The sequence below is a fragment of the Atta colombica genome, unplaced genomic scaffold (assembly GCF_001594045.1).
Source record: "Atta colombica isolate Treedump-2 unplaced genomic scaffold, Acol1.0 scaffold47, whole genome shotgun sequence".
Classification (NCBI taxonomy): Eukaryota; Metazoa; Arthropoda; class Insecta; order Hymenoptera; family Formicidae; genus Atta; species Atta colombica.
Window position 1 is genome coordinate 3,963,128 of NW_017259536.1, and position 21,904 is coordinate 3,985,031.

General features: G+C 36.1%; 1 protein-coding gene across 2 annotated transcripts; it reads left to right on the top strand.

Moving 5' to 3' along the window:
• The first annotated feature begins 12,856 nt into the window (after nt 1-12,856).
• On the top strand, nt 12,857-21,882 carry LOC108691476 (muscarinic acetylcholine receptor DM1). Of its 2 annotated transcripts, none has more exons than XM_018199233.1 (5): nt 12,857-13,378; nt 14,953-15,235; nt 15,752-15,878; nt 17,435-17,734; nt 19,445-21,882. In XM_018199233.1, the coding sequence occupies exons 1-5, from the start codon at nt 12,910-12,912 to the stop codon at nt 20,075-20,077; spliced, it is 1,812 nt and encodes a 603-aa protein (XP_018054722.1). In that variant the 5' UTR covers nt 12,857-12,909; the 3' UTR covers nt 20,078-21,882. The 2 variants fall into 2 exon arrangements, with proteins under 2 accessions (XP_018054722.1, XP_018054723.1); XM_018199234.1 differs by having other exon boundaries at nt 14,953-15,232.
• The last annotated feature ends 22 nt before the right edge of the window (nt 21,883-21,904 follow it).

Consider the following 21,904-nt stretch of genomic DNA (forward strand, 5'->3'; position numbering starts at 1 on the left):
ACATTCTTTTTAATCTCCACACAATAATTCGGTCATATTTTTGTTTTTGTTAATTATTGAGGATAATCAAAAGCAAGGGGTCGAAAAACGTCAAATTACTTTGTTATTTAATAAGAAATTTGAACTTGTAAACTTGGCATTTGTATTTTTGTGATTTACATTCTCTAGAGTTTTTTATTATTCTTGTTTTATTTATTTAATTTGTTTGAAATTTTTCCCTTTGCTTCCAGCTGATTTTAGTTCCTTCTTTTTTTCGGCTTCACGTTATATATCGGGTTAAGCTCTTTAAGATTTTACTAAAGAAAGTTCAACTCGAAATTCGCGAAGCAAAACGGATCCGACAGATGGGGTGGGACCCGGCGGGACTTCTGATGCACCGTGTATATGTATATCGCTGAGAAATACCTGCTTGGCCGACTATGTGTTATACCTTTACCAAATTAGGTTGTACATACATCTACCGTTTTCTCTTAAGAGACATCCCCGACCTAGCTGTACAGCTACCGTCGATATATAGTCCTCCTCATCGTCAGGTATGGCGCGCGTTAGAAGTAATTCGATCGACATGTCCCATTTATGTCTACTAGCGGGCAAAATGTAATAAAAGCCGCAGCACGGTAATAGCGAGTACCACCTGTTTCACCTTGGGAAACGGAAAAGCGTGCACGACAATTGATACACGAGATTGATTCCTTTTTCCCTAATCGGAACCCTTTTTGCCTCATTTTATCCTTAATCCACTGGTAAACGGCAGTGACTGGGACGGAGGTCGGATATCGAGGAGGAACATCTTCGACCGCGTGCAATCGCGCGATTATGCAAACGTCTCCGCCCGATTTATCCCGTATTTGCCAAATTTAAAATGTGATCGATATGATCGATTATACGTTAAAGCAGTTAATATTTATCGATCGAATTGAAAGGAGTCCTCTCTTTTTTTCTCTCGACGCGAATAAAAATATTGTACCGCCCTAATAAAAGTTTGGGGATCGATTGTGTGTATCTTGAAACGAGGTGAAAATAACAAAAGTGAGCGTTTATTAGATGTTGATCAATGAAATTATAAATATTCAAATGGATTTGCTCACTTTTATCATTTTTAGATACACTCCATTTTAAGATACACAATCGGCCTTAGACACAAAACATTTTTGATTGATCCGCCTGAGAGCTCCTGAGAGAGAGAAAAAGAGGTAAGAAAAAAATAGAAAGAAAAGAGAAAGAAATAGTAAATATCTTTCTCTCTTACGTGATTTTACCGAAATTAGAAGCACTATATTGAAAAAAAGTGGTATTCGTGACTATAATTGCATGATAAAATAATTATGGTTAGAAATTTCATTTTTACCCACGCAGGACAACAAATCATTGTGATATCAAAATGATGTCAAAATGATCATTAAAAGTCATTTTTCAATCATTTCCGATTCATTTTAATGTTATTTTGACTTTATTGTGATTTCATTGTTCTGCTTGAGTATGATTCTTACTGCTATAATGGTAACAATAATAACCATATATGATAATTTTCTCAGGAAGCAAGAAATATTTTGGAACATTTCAATAACGTTGCTGCTACAATGTTATTAAAATATTCCAAAATGTTCTTGCTTTATTAAGCTCTCAAATATGAGAAGAGAGAGAGAGAGAGAGAGAGAGAGAGAGAGAGAGAGAGAGAGAGAGAGAGATTACACTATAAGTAATAATTTCAATTATTAATATAAAATATCAAGATATAAATGGTAAATAAAATTTAAAAAGTTGTTATTCAGCAAATACAATCACAATTATAATGAATATAATTGTTTTCTCAAAAACTCTACAAGCGAAATTGTAAGTGATTATGGTTGTAAAAATTGACCAATTAGTCGAATATTCTCCCCCAATTTGACTGTGATTGATCAATTCTACAACTACGCAATTGTAGAATGGACTTTATTATTTATATGGCAATAACAACTAAAAAAATGTGATAACAAAAAAACTAAAAGTTTCCAAGCAGTGTGTGATTATTATTAATAAGACAATCGACTATTTATATTCGCATCATTAAAACAACTGTAAATACATAATTGTCCCAAAAAAAACGACTATAAGTTACAGTTAAATTATGATAATTGCAGTTTTTTTTTCTCTCAGTGTACAAAGCGCGGTTCGTGTCTACACTTTTAAAGGATCTCTAAAAAGTACAGGACGCGGCTGTTCGCGAGTTTTTTATCATTCCTAACAGCACGTTTCACTTCGCGCACTCTCCAACACGTGAAGAGGGAGACAAATGTTTAACGTCCGAGAAGCAACGCTTTATTATTACGTTCCTCCGTAACCTTTTCGAGCGAGAAACAAAGAAGTGTTCTTCATTAATGAAATATCAAAGGTTATTAACGGCGATGTCTCGGTACACCACGCGACACTCGATGGACTTCGATTTTCAAAACGCGGTTTCCGCGCGCGGACGCCTTGCTCGAGAGAAGGGACTTTTTTTTTACGGGGATGCATGCGGATTCGAAGATCGGTTGACGTTAACGGCGACCGTGTACGAACAGGCCCGTAAAAATATGCACGGCGCAATTTACGTGCGCATTTACGCGCGTGCAAGGGAAGAATGTATGTATGCGTGTGTGTGTGTGTATGTGTGTGTGTGTGTGTGTGTGTGTGTGTGTGTGTATTTTTTTTTTTTCATCGGCAAAAAGAGCAGCGTATCGGAAAATTTATTTATAGTTCAACTGTGTAGCCGCCGGGGTGGCCGCAACGGCCGCCGACTGTAACGCCTCGTAATAAGCAGAGAGATGCATATAAGTGGATCACGACCTTCTACTATTTTTTTTCCATTTAGTCATTAATATGTTTTACGCGCGCTCGCCCCTCTCAGGCGCATTTATATTATTAATTTACGCGCGAGACGCGCGACGATCCGAAAACGCTTTTTCGGACGTGGATACCGAAGAGCGGTCCCGCAAAGCCGATCAACGAGATTGACTTTTCGTTAATGCCGCGACTTAGACTTAGCCGCGATCAATCTCGGATCACGTATCCCGATATATACTCCCCGTAATAAAAGAAGCGGTGCAGGTCGACCGAAATCGATAGCCGATAAAAGTGTTTACATTATTATTATTACACGCGGCTGAAACATTATTTTTATACTTTCCGCGAGCCGGTGAATTTACAGATCCTTGTAAGGATAAATAATCTTTGCTGAACGCAATCGCGATCGTTTCGCGATGGAACGCGGAATGTCGCTGATGCGAAAAATCGCGTTTATTTTTCCATATGATTCTTCCATTATTATGTTCTTTCTTTACATTTTTCCCGCGAGTTATAGTATTATATAGAAATATTGATGATTTGAAAATAAATGTATATAATGTATGTCTCTATAAGAGACAAAATAAATGTATCTCTATAAGAGACATATACATTTATTTTGATAATTGCATGTTTTGATTTCCATCAATGATGAATTTCTCACAAAATTGTTCAGAAAATTGTTTCGAAAATTAAAGAAAAATGTGTTTTTTTTATGCATTATTTTAGAATACGCAAGTCATACATTTATCTTTATGCGCTCTCTCTCTCTCTCTCTCTCTCTCTCTCTCTCTCTCTCTCTCTCTTCCTCTTTTTCTCTTATTATCAAGAGGGGAAATTTATAGAATCTTCATGGAAAGAACAATTTTGCTAAACTATCTAAAAATTTAAGAGGTAAATACAAACCTGAGAATAAATTTTGTTGTAGACTATCAAAATAATTATATAAGATACTGAAATATAATGAGCAATTCTGTAAAAAATTTTGCCATTTTAGTAATTAGTTGGAGCGTCCTACATAATTATTTTCAATCTAATTAAGTAAGAGAAATTCTACTTTTAGTCAAAGTGAATCTTAGTCTTAAATGTTTTAGTGCGAATGTAATATACGTATCTAATTCTGCAAACCGCGCGCCGAAGTCTTTCTCAGTCTTGAAACATAATTATGACCAAAACTAGAGTAGTAATATTACATATTAAATTGACAAGCAATTTAATAATAATATAATATTGATGTTAATAAGCATCTTATAAGAATATTAACAATTTGTTAATAACAATTTAAAAAAAAACTGCGAATAATTTTTCACTACGGAAAATATATTACATAAAGTTGATTATACGATTATTATTTTAATAACTCAATTATTTTCAGATTTATATCTAGCAAAATTTTTAGATTTACTTTAGCAAAACTGTTCTTTTTGTGTTCAGGATGTTGATAAAAATTTGAAAAATTTTTTTCTCACGATTAATTTTTATCACGAGAAACATTAAAAATATAATAAAAATCTTAAAACTTACGATTAATTTTTGTCACGGAAAATATTATATATAATGAAAGCATTACATAAAAATTTATTATATAACTATTTTTATAATCGAGACAAAATTTATTTTTAAATCTGTATATCGAGGAAAAATTTTTAATGTTTGAACAAAAACCGTCCCTTTCATTGCATGTTCAGGATCAAGCTCGATCGGTTTCGCGTGAACAAATGTACATTTATTTATTTCATACGAGAGAACCCGTGATATTTCGCGGGCGTGGGAAGGACTTCGATTCGATACGGCGAACATTGTGCATTACGTATTATTAGACACACATTCTGGCAGCGAATAATCGCGCTCGCGCCCACGCGGCCTACCGCCTGTCCACTTAACAGAGAACATCGCGGACAGTGACGCAAGCGATTTTAATACTCGTCATCCGCCGGTCTGTATAGGTCTGTATAGGTGCGCGAAGTAGATCTCTTTTAAAAGATCGCTCGCATTGTCCGCGATGAATGCGCACACGCGCGACACGCAGTTATCTGCACGCTGCAACCCGTAGCTGTCACTGGCGTTATTTTAAACGGCATTACGGACTCTCCATGCCGTAATGCCACGGGTGCGATAAGTGCCCGAGAGAGAGAGAGAGAGAGAGAGAGAGAGAGAGAGAGAGAGAACTTCGATTCGTGAAAATGTGTCTCTGCCGACTACCGTGACGTTTTTAATTATCTTTACAGTACACATAATCTCGTAGACGCCAAAACTATTACGAACTAAATTTCTTCAGAATTAAGTTTCTACGACACGAGTATATAGGTACCCTCTCTTTCCGAAAGTGTCCTACGTTTTTCTTCACCTCTAAATCGTGAAATGACGTTGGTTATTCTTATAATACTCCAAAAGACGATCCCGAGAGATTCAACTCGGTAAATCGTACTAAATCATTTCGACCTGCGATTTCACTTGATCCTCCACGTTGTTCTAAACTCCAATCCTTAGTTTAAAATCCTCAGTCCCGAGGCGACTGGGATGGCTTCGTTAACGTTGCATCGAAATCGAACGCGGAAAACTGACTCGATATGTGACATCCAAATCGCTTGGGCGTATTAACAAACTAATTAAGGCCAGTGTTCATTGTACGGAGGTAACGCCGTTAATGAGACCGCCTGTCTCTATGCGTTTCTATATTTATTTATGGAGCAGGTCGCGCGACGGTGTAGGGTCAGTGCAGCCACCGAGCGTTTCTCGTCGTCGTTGTAGCATCTATTCTCCAGTGGATCGGATATACTGCGAGATGGTGTATGGCCATAGTTACACTATTGTGACTTGCTACCTGTCCTATATGAACCAATGCGAGCATGACGGCGGGAATCGAGGTTTACCGCTTGAGCGCGTAACCGCTTTTATGTATCCGCGAACGCACGGCAAAATCGGATACGCCTTTTGCTAACGGAAGAAATCACGCGTGCTGGTTGAATTAGATTATCTTTGTTAATCCCCGGTGTTCAATACCGGATATTGAATTGTGATAATATTGCGTTTGCTTTCGGGCACGTATTATGAATACTGCTCGGATTCCGACTAGAATTGTTTTGTTTTCTTTAGAGAATACAATATAGATCTATACTGAGAGAACAATTTTTTCATATATTTGTGACTATAATTACGTGTTATCATATAAATATGTATTAGCAATCAAAAATGATTAGAATTATGGCTGGCTCATAAAAATGTTTTTGGATAATAAATTATTCACAGTTTTTAAGATTTTTATTAATATCAAATTATTAATATTCTCATAAAATGCTTATTAATTATTAAATTGCTTGTCAATTTAATATGCGATGTTACTCTTCTAGTTTTTTTCATGATCGCGTTTCAAGACTGACAAAATTTTAGCGCGAAGTTTGCAAAATTGGATATGTATTTAAATTCACACCGAAATATTTAGACACTAAGATCCGAAAACAGAATTTGTCTTACTTAATTAGATTTATTCTTATCGGTTCAATTTTGTTATTAATTAATTAAAATTACCGGTTAATTAAAAACGGTTGCAATTATTATAATGTAATTATAGTCATTTTTGAGAGAATTATATTTTATCATGATTGTCTCCAAAAATGACTAGAAATTGCATTATGGTAATTGAAATTATTTTGTAGTAATAATAACCATAATTATAGTCATTTTCGGTTGCTAATTACATATATGTTTGTTGCTAGAAGTACTATTCATATATAATCATTATTAACATTTTAATAGTAATAACCATAATTATATGGTAACATAATTATAATCACAAATACCAAAAATGTTTATCTCAGAGAATAATTGAACAATTCCGATCGAATTCCACATAATCTCGTAATACGTGCCCAGAAAGTGATGTCGGTATTTCTGAAACTCTTCCTTGAAATCTTTCATGAAATCTTCCTTGCGTTATCTGTATGATTCGTAACCAGGTTACACGATCCTTCTTTTTATAGTGAAGAAATCGGGGTTAAGATGACGCGGCTAGATTTCTCGTAAAGAAAAAAGAAATCGTAGAGTTCATAATGCGTAAAGTAGCGATAACGCCGTAATGCTACCGCCGACCTCTTGGCAACCATCCACTGCGATTTAAACGCCTTTGTCCCGGGACTACCTTTAACGCTCTGTTGCGCTTTAGTAGTCAAACTAAACAGTCCTGCAGCGTGTAATTTTTGTCTATTGCACACACAACATTAAGAGTACATTTAAGAATACACTTGCACTAAAAAAAAAAAAGATTGGCTGCTGCGGCCAATTTTTTTTCAGTGTAGGCTTCTCAAAATATTATAATTTACCGTACATAGACCTGGTTCCACAAATATAAGATCAACTTTGATCTCGGGTTAACTTATTTATCTTTTTCTATTTGTCTTCTTCTATTTCCAACTCTCTAAATTTTTTGGTAAGACTCTTACTCCAAAAAAGCGAAATCTCACTTCGAAAGAGAAAATACTGCCACTGTTGTTTAAGAATGACAATATTTTTACTCTTTAAAATGAGATTTTACTCCAAAGAATTTCGAGAGAAAAATTAAAAGAAGATAGAAGAAGAATTAAAAGAGATAGTAAATTAAATTAATCTCAGATTAAAATTAATCTTACATTTGTGTAACCGAATCTTATTTGATTATGTCATACGAACGATATAAAAGAGATTTGCCGATAAAATAAAAAGAAATGTAACATTAAATGTGTTAAAGGTATCATTATTAAGAAATTTGATTCGCCAAGCTATTTTATACGTTCTGCGTATAATGAAATGAGGTTACCTACAGGGATGAACAATTCAATGCCATCGTTAGACGGCGTAAGGTAAAAATTACAAACCCGCATCGATTTTCGAACGACGTCCCGTCACTCGCTTCCGATTATCTCGAGGCGGACGCGAACGCTTCGCAAACGTTACGAGAAGCTCGATACTGAAGTTCGCGCCTACTCGTTGCACGAGAAACACTGTCCGCGGAAACGTTAATACCAACGAATAACAAACGGCGAAGTATGTGCGCTTTTGTTCTCGCGGTAAATGTCGACCGGCATAAAACGCCATTGATTCAGCCAAGTAATATCGTTGATTTCTCGACAGTTCGTATAAAGAGAAACTAATTTTGGGTTTCGCGCGAACACTGGATGAATCTGAAGATTAAAAGGAGAAGGCGTGTATTATTTAAACTTCGGGATAGACGAGGACTTATTTATATGTCGCACAATTGTAATATTGTACCAGACAGTTACGGAATATAGATGATAATGTAAGAGTCCTTTGAAATATTTTCCAGACGATTGTCTGGAATTTCAAATGCTCGAATTATTCGATTCTCAGAGAGGTAGGCCTGTTAAGGTGACCAATCATCTTAAATTAGGAGGGACAGTCCTAAAATATCCGAAATTTTTTATCCCCAATTGGACATGATTATGAATTGTCCCTCTTTTCAATATGAAAATAACAAATATAATTTTTAACATGTGAAGAATCTTATGATTTTTTTATTTAAAAATCCAAACATTAATACAATACATAGTAGAAACGTATAATTTAAAAAATAAAATGTGATCTAACTTCATGTAACTTTTGTTACATGATGTTACATAAATTAAGTATTATTAATTATTTACGAATATAATAACAAAATATTATTCATGTATTTTATTAATAATTACAAAAGTTTATCTATTAAGTATAATTTTTGTGAAGTATAATTTTTAACATGTGAAGAATCTTATGATTTTTTTTATTAAAAAAAAATCCAAATATTAACATAAAAATACATTCAGTAGAAACATACAATTTAAAAAATAAAATGTGATCTCGTAACTTGATGTAACTTTTATTATGATCTCATGATGTTACATAAGTTAAATATTATTACAAGTATAATAACAAAATATTGTTCATGTATTGTTCATTTTATTAATAATTATAAAAAAGTTTAAAGTCTATTAAAATTTAATTACGATAGTTAATATTGAATTTAAAAAAAAATGTCCCTCTGTCTCTTCTCAAGAAGTTGATCCACCTTATAACGTTAAATTCTATCCAGTATTCGCGATAGATCTAAAGTATATTCCTGCACGTATATTGTCGCAAAAAGATTTAAATATCGCTGGCATTTCTATAATTACAGGCGTCGAGCATGCCATGCGCACTTAACAGGGAGGTAATCGCGTTGCACACCTGACGCAACATGCATCCTTCCACGCCCTTGCCGCAGCAGCAGTTCGACCGCCTCGCCAGGGATATCGAACTGGCCGCATTCGATGAGGAATCTGTCGCAATTATGGCAGTTATCGAGTACGTTACTTCCTTCTAATAGTATGTCCTCTATCCCAGTGTTTCCCACGCGGACAAAAAGACAAGATGAAATTTTTTGACGAAATTCTTTCGAAGAAATCCTTCAGTCGGGAAGGCCGTGAAGTCTCCTCGGCGGAGAATCAGGAAGCGGATTCTGAAGAATTTTTGAACCTCTTTTAATTGGTAGTTAAACTTTAACTCCACAAAACCGATTTATTACAGTAAAATCCATCTGAAATTGAATTAAGACTAAACTTTGCTTACTGATTCTCATTTCCGCAGGTTAATTTGCCTTAACAGGCTTTGCCTTCCCGATATGTAAAACTAGTGATGTTCCAATATTCTTGAAAGTGCAGAATTAATCGAATTTCGAATCGAGAATACATTTTAAGTCTTTGAAACTTTTTTTTTATACGATTCGATATAAGAATTCTTTGATCGTCGAAACGCTATGAGAGAAAATTATTTATTAAGACATAAACGCATTTTATTTGCCGTCTCTGTTTCGTCTGCCTACAAATGTCAATTAATTGTACAAATTAACTGTCTTGGTACAGCTCTTCCGGATACGCTGTTGCACAGACGGATCTAATTCGTGACACGCAAAATTCCCTGCGAATAAGACTGCCACGGCGAAGCGGCGCGCGATTAAATAGACAAGTCAGCAAGTGAAATACGTCCGTAATTGGACCGCCGCCGCATCCCCGCGAGTAGGCATTCCCGTGTTTTCGACGACGAGACGAGCGCATGAGAGGAACGCGATCGAATTGTGTGATTCTAGACGATAACAGGTTCAAAACTTCGGCCCGACATTTTCTGCGCAAGCTGCTCCGATGTTACTTCCGTATTAAAACGCGCTTATTACAGCGAACCTCTCAGTACATGTCTAAAGTCGTGGCATAAGTTAATTTTGTCTTTTTTGAATTTTTTAACGGAACAAGTAAATCTTGTTGACGGAGAAATGCAACGTCGGATCGGAAAGTTTCGTTAATGGAATTTTTATTCGTGTAACAGACGCGCGAGAGAGATTTTTCCATATTTTCTACCATGTCTTTTTCATATTTTCTATCATGTCGGAATTAAGATTCAGGAGATTACTGCGCGTTAGCGAAAAAAAAGGATCTATCTGATCATCGATAATCCATTCTCTCGTTTTCAAGTTCGATAAGTGACGTATAGAAGCTAACACGGAAATCGCAGAGTAAATGCATTATAGTTTGTACTCCGAAAACGGAAGTGCGAACGCTTGATAAATTTGAGATGCATTTCGCGTCCGATTTGCTTGAAACGAATGATGAATAAGTAGCTCGTTAAGGAGATCTTCAAGTCGTCTATTTTATTATTTTTTACGACTAAATATTTTTCTAATTGCCCTTATATAAAGATTTAAAAATTCTTTCGATATACATACTCATACATAATTAAGTAAACGATAACGTACTCCAAACCAGTCGACTTTATGCCGAAAAGGAGTTGGAGAATTAGTTTTTTTATCGATTTCCGGCGCAACAATATATGTTTTAAATAAAAGTTTTGTACTTATATGTATAAAACAAACTTGATTTGGACTAGGATTGATCAAACAATGTTGAGTTCTTAGAATTAGATTTAGATAGAGATCCTCAAGTAAGAGATTGAACATCATACGTTTGGTCCATCATATTTTTCAGAATTCTTAAGATAGAATGAGATATCTATATATTTCATGATATCTTAAGCAAATCTTGAAAAATATGGCAGACCAATCAGAAGTGGTGTCAAATCTCTTAACGATATTTAGACTTAGATATCTAATATGAAAGATTAATTAATTGGAAAATTTGCACATCTGCACGTATGCATGCAATATCGATGTAATATGGTAAACGTCCCAGTGACCGGAAATGTATCTACACTGTTAAATCTATAGTGTCAAATTCGACTAATTTAAATCGCCACTGCGCTCCCTCTCAATAAATTTAACTATGCAGTGTCAAATTTATTCATTACTTTAGTATAAAATAACAATACATTGAATAAAAACACAACACACACACACACACACGCATACACACAGTGACAAGTTAAAATTAATTAAATTTGACACTATAAATTTAACAATGTATTTTACGCAAAACTTTATTTGTTTATATTATTACTATCCCAAACGTTTTTTTTTAATACATATAATATTATAATTTAATTGTAATCTTTAAATACAATTATAATAATATTGTAATAAAAGAAAGAGATTAATAATAATAAATTTTGTGTAATTACACACTGTTAAATAAGTACATGTCACTGGAACATTTATTGTGATGTGTTAGTGACACGTAAATCGTATATGTGAAAGTCCTCCTGAATCGGTAAAACAGACGATTTTAAGATCTCCTTAAAGATGAAATGGCGGTCAAGAGAGAGGAGAGAAAAAGTACAAAGTCTTTCGCGCGAATTCAGGGAAACAGAGTGGAAGCCCCTCGGCATTGGTTGCGCTTTTCGTGGTACGCTTGACAGTAGTCTCATGCCGTGCCGAAGTAGATAAAAAGAACTTTTTCTCTCTTCTTCCTTCGTCTCGTTTTTTTTTTTCTTTTTAATATGCCACTAGTATCTCTAAAGCGCGATGACGAGGATTAAGGCAAGTCGCCTGTCGCGCGAAATCAGATACGAGTACTTGTGTCGAATGAATAGTTGTATCTCGGTAGTAGCAGGAAAGTTAATCTCGGTTATACAGATTTTAATAAAAGTCACGTATTAGTTTATACTTTAAATTCCCTTTTGTCATCGCACAGAAGTATTCATGAGGAAACGTTTCTGCATATATCTCATAGTTATTGATATTTGACGTTTGCTTAGCAGCAATGAAATATAAATATATCGGAGAACTATAATGTATCGAATATCTATGAGAAAGTAAATATTGCTTCCGATCATTGATATGATCCCATTAATATCACTATGCTAATAATTTCTGATATAATTTTTCGGTATATTTGCTTTGTCTTTTCTCGCAGACTCAATGTCTCCACCGAGAGGAGCAAACGTGGGATGTAGTTGACACTACCTTCCACCTAGCGAGAGCACGACGACGGAGGCGGTGGACGAGGAGGTGGAAGAGGAGGAGGAGGAGGAGGAGGAGGAGGAAGAGGAGGAGGAGGAGGAGGAGGAGGCGGAGGAGAAGGCGGAGGAGGAGGAGGTGGAGGAGGAGGAAGACGAAGACGAGGAGGACGACGACGACGAGGAGAACGAGGAAAAGAAGGTGGTGGAGAAGGGAAGAGATCGCGACGGTAGCATCGGTGAAGGTGGTACCGTTCACCGAATCCCGTTGTACGGCGACGAGGGGTATCGGAAGCGTGCAGGCGTTCGCGCGTTCGCGCGTACGTGCGTGCGTGCGTACGTGCGTGCGTGCGTGCGTGCGAGCGGGCGTGCGTGCGCGCGCACGCCCGCGTGGGCGAACACGCTCTGCGTCAGCGTACCTGCCGCGCGCATGGTAAAAGAGTACGCGAAAGGTCGGACGAGGGTGAGGCGGGCTACGTGGGTCCGGCGGTGGTGCCCCGAGGATCGGGATTCGAGTCGTGAGCTTCAGGGATCCGTTCGCGAGAGGATCAAAGAACGCGCGATTGCCCGCGCGAACCGGAGGCGCCCCGGTACGAGAATATAAATAAGGCACTGGGACTGTCGAGATTATTTGAATTAACGAAATAAAGAGAAAGAAAGAGAGAGAAGAGAGAGAGAGAGAGAGAGAGAGAGAGAGAGAGAGAGAGAGAGAGAGAGAGAGAGAGAGAAGAGACAGGGAGAGATAGTCCGTCAGACATGAACGTTACTCCGATGGTGGAGATACCCGGCAATGACAACTACAGCATCAGCAATGGTCTTGACTGTGGCGGTGAGCCCCATCAATATGCGGTATGGGAGCGTGTGACGATAGTAGTGATCGCCGTCATCCTCAGTATGACCACGGTCGTCGGCAATATTATGGTCATGATATCATTCAAGATCGACAAAAATCTGCAGACGATCTCCAACTATTTCCTCTTCAGCCTGGCGGTGGCCGACTTCGCGATCGGCCTAATCTCCATGCCCCTCTTTACGATATACACGGTACTCGGTTACTGGCCGCTCGGGCCCCTCGTGTGCGACACGTGGCTCGCCCTCGACTATCTCGCGAGTAATGCGTCGGTCCTTAATCTGCTCATTATCAGCTTCGACAGATATTTCTCAGTTACGCGTCCGCTTACCTATCGGGCCAAGAGGACCACTTTCAAAGCCTCCGTCATGATAGGTGAGTATATATTAAATTTATGAAATGGAGTGAGAGGGAAAAAAAATTGTTGGGAAACCTGAAATGTTTTTCCGTCTGGAGAAATCGTAGAATTCTCGAAAGACTTTCGAGATTCAAGAAATTTTTATCGAAATTGTCTCTCTTCGGAGATTTTGTTTTTAATTCTTAATTCACACGATGAGTGTTCCGGATTATTTTGTGTCACTTTTACGAGTATACCAATTTTAACATCATTAAAATGTATTTGTAAGATTGTATTTAAAAAATTATACATAAATGTTGTAACTAATTATACTTGGTGCTCCTGGTATTTTAAAAAGAAGAAAGAGCGCACTTGAATGATCCAATCGTCTAAGGGTTATATATAATTTGCGATTTAAAACTGCTCCAGTTTTGCCTGAAAAATCAACAAATTTTTTAACCATTCTTTTTTAAAAAATTCAAGTAGACATTGATAAAATAATTTATATCGTGTTTATAATAAATTAACATATTCCAATATATTATAGAAAGTTGCGCGGTTTATGGCTTATTTCCGTGACTTGATACATTATCATTAAATGTCAACGTTTCGTGAACATTGTAGTATCGTGAACGTTATAGTTCACTTGAACAGGACGAGAAGCAATCTGATACTGATCAGTATAAGGTTGCTTCTCGCCCTGATAAGTGATCTGCAATATTCACGAAACGTTGGCATTTAACGACGTATCAAGTCACAGAGATAATCCATAAACCCCGCATAATTTTCTTAAAGAAAATACTCGTGGAAGCCTCAAAAGTATGCTTCAATATACCCGCTAACCATAAAGTAACACAGAAAGAAGTTTTGCCAAAATATAAAAATTGATATAGATCTGAAGATAAATTTATTTGGACTATCAAAATAATTATATAGGGCGCTTAAATTGTTGACTGGAATTAAAACTTTTCGCAGCATTGCCGTCAACATTTGAATGTTCTACATAATTATTTGGTCCAACAAAATTATTTTCAGATTTGTATTTAGCTGAATTTTTTCATGCTTCAGCAAAACTATTTTTTTCTATATAATTTTCTACTCAACAATGTAATTGTCGTGCACACACACACACACACACACACACACACACACACACACACACACACACACGCACACGCACACACACACACACAATGTGTTTTATATATATATATATATATATATATATTGTTGAGTGAGAAATTACAAATTAATATAATGTTACTTTATGTTTAGCAGATAAGTCTAAATTAATATTCGATAAATAATCATCCGAAACCTTCGAATAAGAATTGAATTGTTAGGCTCAGTTGAAAACAATAAAAGGTAAAAAGAGCTGATTCTTGATAGTTAATATTTAATGTCTTTTAAATTTTTAACAAACGTTTCGTTCTTAAACTAGGACCTTTTTAATATTAATAGGTACATAAAAACAAATCCTTCGAATAAGAATCTGGAGTTCTCAAGTCTTTTACAGTCATATGTTTGTTAAAAAATAAAATAAAATTTGCAATAAATATAACCAAATGTTCGTTGAAAATTACTCCAAGCAACAACATAATGATCGTTCCAGGATCCGCTTGGGGTATATCGCTGCTCCTTTGGCCACCCTGGATCTACGCATGGCCGTACATCGAGGGTCAAAGGACTGTGCCGAAAGCCTCGTGCTACATCCAATTCATCGAGACAAATCATTACATCACCTTCGGCACGGCCATCGCCGCGTTTTATGTTCCTGTCATGATAATGACGTTCCTTTACTGGCGGATCTGGCTGGAAACGAAGAAACGTCAGAAGGACCTGCCGAATTTGCAGGCCGGCAAACAAGACGCGAGCAAGCGCAGCAACTCGAGGTGGTAACTAACGCTTTCAATTGTTTCTCTCTCCGAACTTGTTGTCAGCACGTCATCAAAAAAAAAAAATGCAACCCCTGCACAAGAAAGATGGTAACACATTGTCCTAATTAGAAGATCAGCCCTTCCTTTGATTTTAGGGCACAGATGCACCGGTTGAATGAACATTTGACATCGTTAGATTAATTATAATTAATTTCTTTCTTACGTGAAGATATTATTTTAGTCGCATATTTATTTTTCCTTCTCCTCAGATATTATTGAATGCCTTTTATGATTATTTTTATAATTCTTGTTATTTTTTAATGTTTGCTCACGATCTTTATAAAAATATTTTTTCAAGATTTATGGATCTCGTTAAATATTTTCTATTCGTTTAATCTTAAATTGATAAAAATATTTTTTCTCTCGTTTGTGTAACGCCTTTTGACAACGCGAGTAACCGTGTTCTGCGAATATTGCGCAGTCGAAAGATTTAAATACAGTTCGACGTACTTACGCTCATATTTTTCCCTATAGTGACGAGGTTTTAGATATGGAGGAGAGCAGAAGGCAGCGAAGCGAATCGAGCATCGCCGATGACGTCTCGCACGCTACGCACATCGCGGTTTCCTACATTGATAAGCACTATCCGCAATATAAGAGCGTAAGTATAGTTGTAACCGTAAGTGCGAATGCGATTACACCAAGTGGAGTCACTTTGCACGTTTATCTATTTGCTCGTCTTTACAAATGTCGTTGATAGTTGGAACTTTTATATTTACAATTCACGCAATTCAGGATCAGTAATTGTTATTACTTTGAAACTTTTCTCATGTATCTCTATGCATTTTGAAAGGAAAATCGCCGATAGATCTCCTAAAGAGCTCCCTTTTTCAGAAATTAAACGTTACGTTAATACGATAAAAATATGATCTATTTAGATGACTAAAGAAATAAAAATTCATAATTTATACATATATTTGGCTGTGGCTTGCTCGTATATATAACATCAGCAAAAAGTAATTTTACAAATGCGAAAATAAAATTCTTATGATTGTCTTTTATAAATTGCGTAATTTAAATAAGAATGGCTAATAAGAAGCTATATATATTTTTAATAATATTATATCTTTTTATATATTTGTAGTTTTCTAAATTTATTTATATTTTTTCTTTCTTATTTTTGTCATATATTAAACAGCATATAATATTTACAAAATATTTGTAAAATTTATTTTGAATATTTGAATATTGTAAATATTTCTGTCATCTTAGATTGTACAGATCAGAAATATTTATACTCATCATAAATATTATATAAGTATTTAGTCTGTATTTAGTCTGCATTTAAATGTTTTCGTTTATAATGTTTATAGAAAATATGTATAAAATATTTATATAATATTAAAAAAAATAAATAATAAATATTTATGAATATTTAACGTAAATATTCTGTGCTGAAATGATTTTATATAAAATCGGAGAACAACGTAAATTATCATTCTTGTTTATAAGACAAATCATAAGCTAACTTAACCTTTACATAGCGTTATAATATCAAATAGCCCTACCGAAGCTGAAAGCAAGTCTGTACTTATGGGAAAACATTAAAAAAAAATTGTCGTTGATAATTTTTTTTTTATAGGAGTCATTAATACAATTTTATTAGGAGTTATTAATACAATTTAAGTTTAGTACAAAATACCTACAAGAATATACATAAAATTTTTTAGAATCTTTTTATTTCGATAAAAAAACATTTTTATTGATTTATATATTTTAATAAGCATAAAGCATATAAATTATTTTCTATAAAAGGAAAAGAATAAGAATACGTGACATTACTGCTCACTGTCAGTTTTGGGATCCATTTCATTAAACGTTTATCTTTGCTTATCTTGCAAAAAGTTAATTATTGCAAAATTGCAAACAGTATTATAAAAATTGCTACATCATCTGACTTTCTAGTTTGTATTTATATTTCTGAAGTTTTATTTTATTTTTAGCTTTTGTTTAAAAAAATATTGCTTAAAAACAAAATTATATGTCGATATTAGTGACCTTCTTCTGCTATCAAAGAAAAATCAGAAAGGATTCGATATTACGTTATGATAGAGAGATATTACAATGTGGCGCAAAGTTACGTTTGCATACGCAACCTTGATTAGGTTAATCACTTTCGCAATTACGCTTATCCGTATTCGTTTTTTGGACGTGCAGCACAGGCCGTTTTCCTGGACCTGGCTGAAGATGTGGTGCATCGCATGGTGGCACAGCGGTCGAGACGACGAAGACGACGACGAGGAGATTGCTGGACCGGAGAGCAGCCACACCGGGGCCGGTTACGAAGACACGCTCACGCCGCTGTCGGCTGAGACGCCGCTTCCCAGCACGGTATCGCGATGTCCCTCCCTCAGCGCGATACAGGCCACGGGGATCGCCCTGGATAAGACTGCGCTGCACGAGTTATACAAAAGGCCGGCACGGTCGGTCGACCTTAGAAATATTTCCAGCGATACCGTATGTGACGCTTCTATTCGTTTTTACTTGAGAATTAACTTGAGAAAAGATAACATCTTTTAAATTTGATTTCACAAATATATAGTTATCCTAAAGATTAAAAGTAATTAAGAAATTTGAATGAATTTTATTGATGAATCTGTTGATAATCTTTAATTTTGAGATAATCATATATTGTGAAAACGAACCTTAATGTGTTTTCGAGAGGAATCAATATATTATAACACGCGGCTATTAAAATTATTAACAACGGCTGTGTTCAGCAGAAAAAGCAATTTTACAGCTATTGTAATGGCGAATTCGATTGGAAGCACTAGTGTGCACTGGTGCATATTAAAGCCATTGTACACTAATTTAATTTGAGTATAAAAATGAAATGCAAATATTTCGAATTATGAAATATATATTTTATCTAATAGTACATTAAAATATGAGTATTTCATGATTTAATCAATTTCTATTATCCGTATTCATAGACAGGCCTTATATTTAAGGCTTCCTTAAATTTATCTTCAGATACTCTACGAATTATTTCATTGGCTATTGAGCATCTAAAGATAAATTAAGGAAGCCTTAATTACAAGGTCTGACTATGAATACAGGCATATATTTATAATAAACATTTCTGGTGAAAAAATTTTCTGAAATTATTCCACTTTTTGGAACATTTCAGCGAAATTATTGAAAATTTATTGAAATTTCACTGAAAGTGAATTTTTCAGCTAACATACTGAAAAATCATTTAAATTAAACTGAAATTATTCTGAAACTTCTCTGAATTTTGTTAAAATTTTGCTGAAATATTGCTAAAAATGAATTTTTCAAATAAAAATCGCTGAAATTTTTATGAAATGTTAAAATTTTGCCGAAAAGCGTTTCAAAACGCTGGAATAATTTCAGTAAAATTTTTCCACCAGGGATATCTTTACATTATTTTGTGTATGGGTTTAATGTGCACCAGTGCGCACTGAGTGCGTCCAATTGAATTCGCTAAGATTCTTTAATATAATTAAATTTTAAATCCATTTTATAATTGCATAAGTGCAATTATAAATAATAGTTGTAGTTATAAGAATTGGCCAATCATAGTCGAATATTAGGAGAAATATTTGACCGTGATAGATCAATTCTTATAATACAATCACAACTACGCTTATACGATTGTAGAATGAGCTTTAGATTCCGTGAAGAACTATAAGTTTTTCAAAACGTAATAAATGTAATAATGCCTTAAGGAATTAATTTGTTAAATAATTAAATCAATTAATTAGTTACAGTCGAATGTGAGAAGAATACTCGCTTATGATTGGTCAATTAATAAGGTTTAAGGCTTACTATGCATCTATTTCGAAACTAAGAACAAGATCAATTATATTAAAGAATTTTACAATTACAAAACTGCTTTTTTTGCAAAATGCAGCCAAAGTTACACGTTATTTATTTAACTATTTAGCTATTAAATATAAGATTTGTTCTTATTGGATGTCTTCCATTGGTTTAATCAGAACATTTTTTTCATTATATAATTTTTCAGTATACAATTTTTGCATTTAACGTGAAATCGATATATATATATACTTATTTGAAATTTGTCGAAAGCGAGAAAGAAAGTTGCAGTCCAGTGTAATAATAATAAACAAACCTATTATCTTTAAGATTTCAATTGATTCTTGAAGATCTATACTATGCGTGTGTCTCCTTGACTTCCAGATTTATACAATTCTAATCAAATTGCCGGGTAACGGCGGGAAATTCACCGAGGGGACGAGCATAAGGATGATACATGACGAGTCCATGTCAATCCAGTTGCACCCTATGATGGAAGACAGCGAGGATGACGGTGGTGTTGGTGGTAGCGGCAGTGGTGCTAGCAAGCTTTTCCGTCTTGGCGGCGGGCCCGTGTCGAGCCCATCGACGGTGACGATGAGAAGGCCATCGCAGATGCCGGACATCAGGATACCGTTGAATGCGAAGAACATACCAAAGGCTCTGACGACTGGCAAGGGAATATTGAACAAACAGCCGAACAAGAAGAAGAAGAAGATCCAGGAGAAGAAGGCCGATCGAAAGGCCGCGAAAACGTTGTCAGCCATTCTGTTGGCCTTCATTATCACGTGGACCCCGTACAACATCTTGGTACTCCTCAAGTCCATCACCGCCTGCTCATGGTACATACCTCAGGTGCTGTGGGACTTTGTTTATTATCTTTGTTACATTAACAGTACTGTGAACCCGATGTGCTACGCGCTGGGCAACGCAGCTTTCCGCAGAACCTACGTGAGGATTCTCAAGTGTAAGTGGCAGAGCAGGAACCGCGGTACCGGTGCGGTTGATCGGGGATGACATCAGTAACCCATCGATGCGCACTTCTCGCATCGAGGAGGGGAGCAGTCTCCTCTCCATGCTTCCGATATCAGCACACTACAGAATTGGAAGTCAACGACCACGCGCGCGCGCGTGTGCACACATACATACATACACATGCATATACCGAACAAACAATGCTGTACTATTATTATTATCATGATTATTATTATTACTACTCTACTATTATTATCATTACTATTATTATTATTATATCGCCGTACGTTTACTTTTCCTCTGTTTTACGCGTTTCTCAGATCGTACGATACGAAGAAGCGGAAGCGAGGAGACCGGCGACTGCCGCGAGTAAGTTTGGCGCTCGTGACTGCCAAACTTCCCTGTTCCTAGCGATATCGCTCGTCGTTACGGGTATGTCCGGTCGTGTGGTCCACACATCTTTCGGATCGTGCGCGACGTTTAATATCCGATCGGCCACTCACGCTATCGTCATGTAGAAAAGAATGAAGAAAGATTATCAAGCTTTCTTCTGCCCAAGGAACACACCAAACATGAGAAAGTCAAAAAGACTTTATTCTGACTTCATGAGAGTTAAGTGATGATTTTTTGTTACAAAATTTGAGTGTTTGACATTAAAAATTAAAATAGAGTTCCTTGGGTGAACGATTCTCCATCCAAGGAATACACCAGGCATAAAAAAGTCAAACTGACTTTATTTTTACTTCATAAAAGTCAAAACGATGATTTGTTTTATTACAAAATTTGACTCTTTATTGACATTAAGAGTCAAAATAAAGTGTTTTTTTTTATTTTTTATTGACTTTTACGTGTTCCTTGGATACTGAATAAGAGATTAATCCTCCGACGACCGCGTCGTTTTCGCGCGCTAACCGATCGCGTGCATTTTTCAGTGAAAATTCTATTAATCGTTAGTAATTACGCGGATAACTCGGTTATCTCTCGACGTAACATCGGAGTTTAACGCTCTCTCAAACGTAATTGTATCATTTCGTAATTGCATTGACGTCCATTAACGCATAAAAAGAATTAATCACGAACTAATGTATTCTTGTCGGGGGGTTAATGACGTGACACCGGATGACGTGATACTGGATGACGTGAACGGGTCCCCATCCTCGCCTAAAGAATATATGAGGATTGTTTGTTCACAATATTCTCGAATAATCTCGAATTTCGACGACACTGATATCGATCGTCTATATCGAGACGCGTGAATATTTAATGAGACAGTGGTTCTTAAGCTTTTTTGAGTCGCAAATTCTTGGGGGAAAAACCGAGGGTTCTCAGTTTGATTATTATTTCAATATTTCAACAGTCGCCCGCCAGAATCTTTTCATTATGATGAAAATTGACATGAGATGACGATACGTTGGAAACTTGGGGAAAAGAGAATCGAGAGGGAAGGAAAAATAGAGGATGCGGACTCGTTCGCGTTGGAATGGAAAGCGCGTGCCGGCCGTTAATGTACTAGTCAAAACGCACGCAGCTCCGGTCTCCGAGTTTCGCAGAGAAGTAACGCGATGTGGATACTGCCATGAATTTAACATCTTTATTAATACCTCTCGAATATCGCGCAAGTCGCGCGAGTTCGGAATTATATATTGCGTATCCGGTGCCCTCAGGACTTCCCCGAGGAGTACTGGTACCTTCCCCCCCTTCGGTGCGATCGTCACCGTCGTCGCCGTGATACCGGAGGCATCGCGCTGCCCCCGAGAACTTCCCTTCCGGAAGAAGAAAAAGGGAGCGGCGGCGGTGGCGAGTAGCACACTTTCTGGGGAAAGTAGACGAGAGGAAAAAAAGCTAAGTCGCACAACAACTTATTTAAGT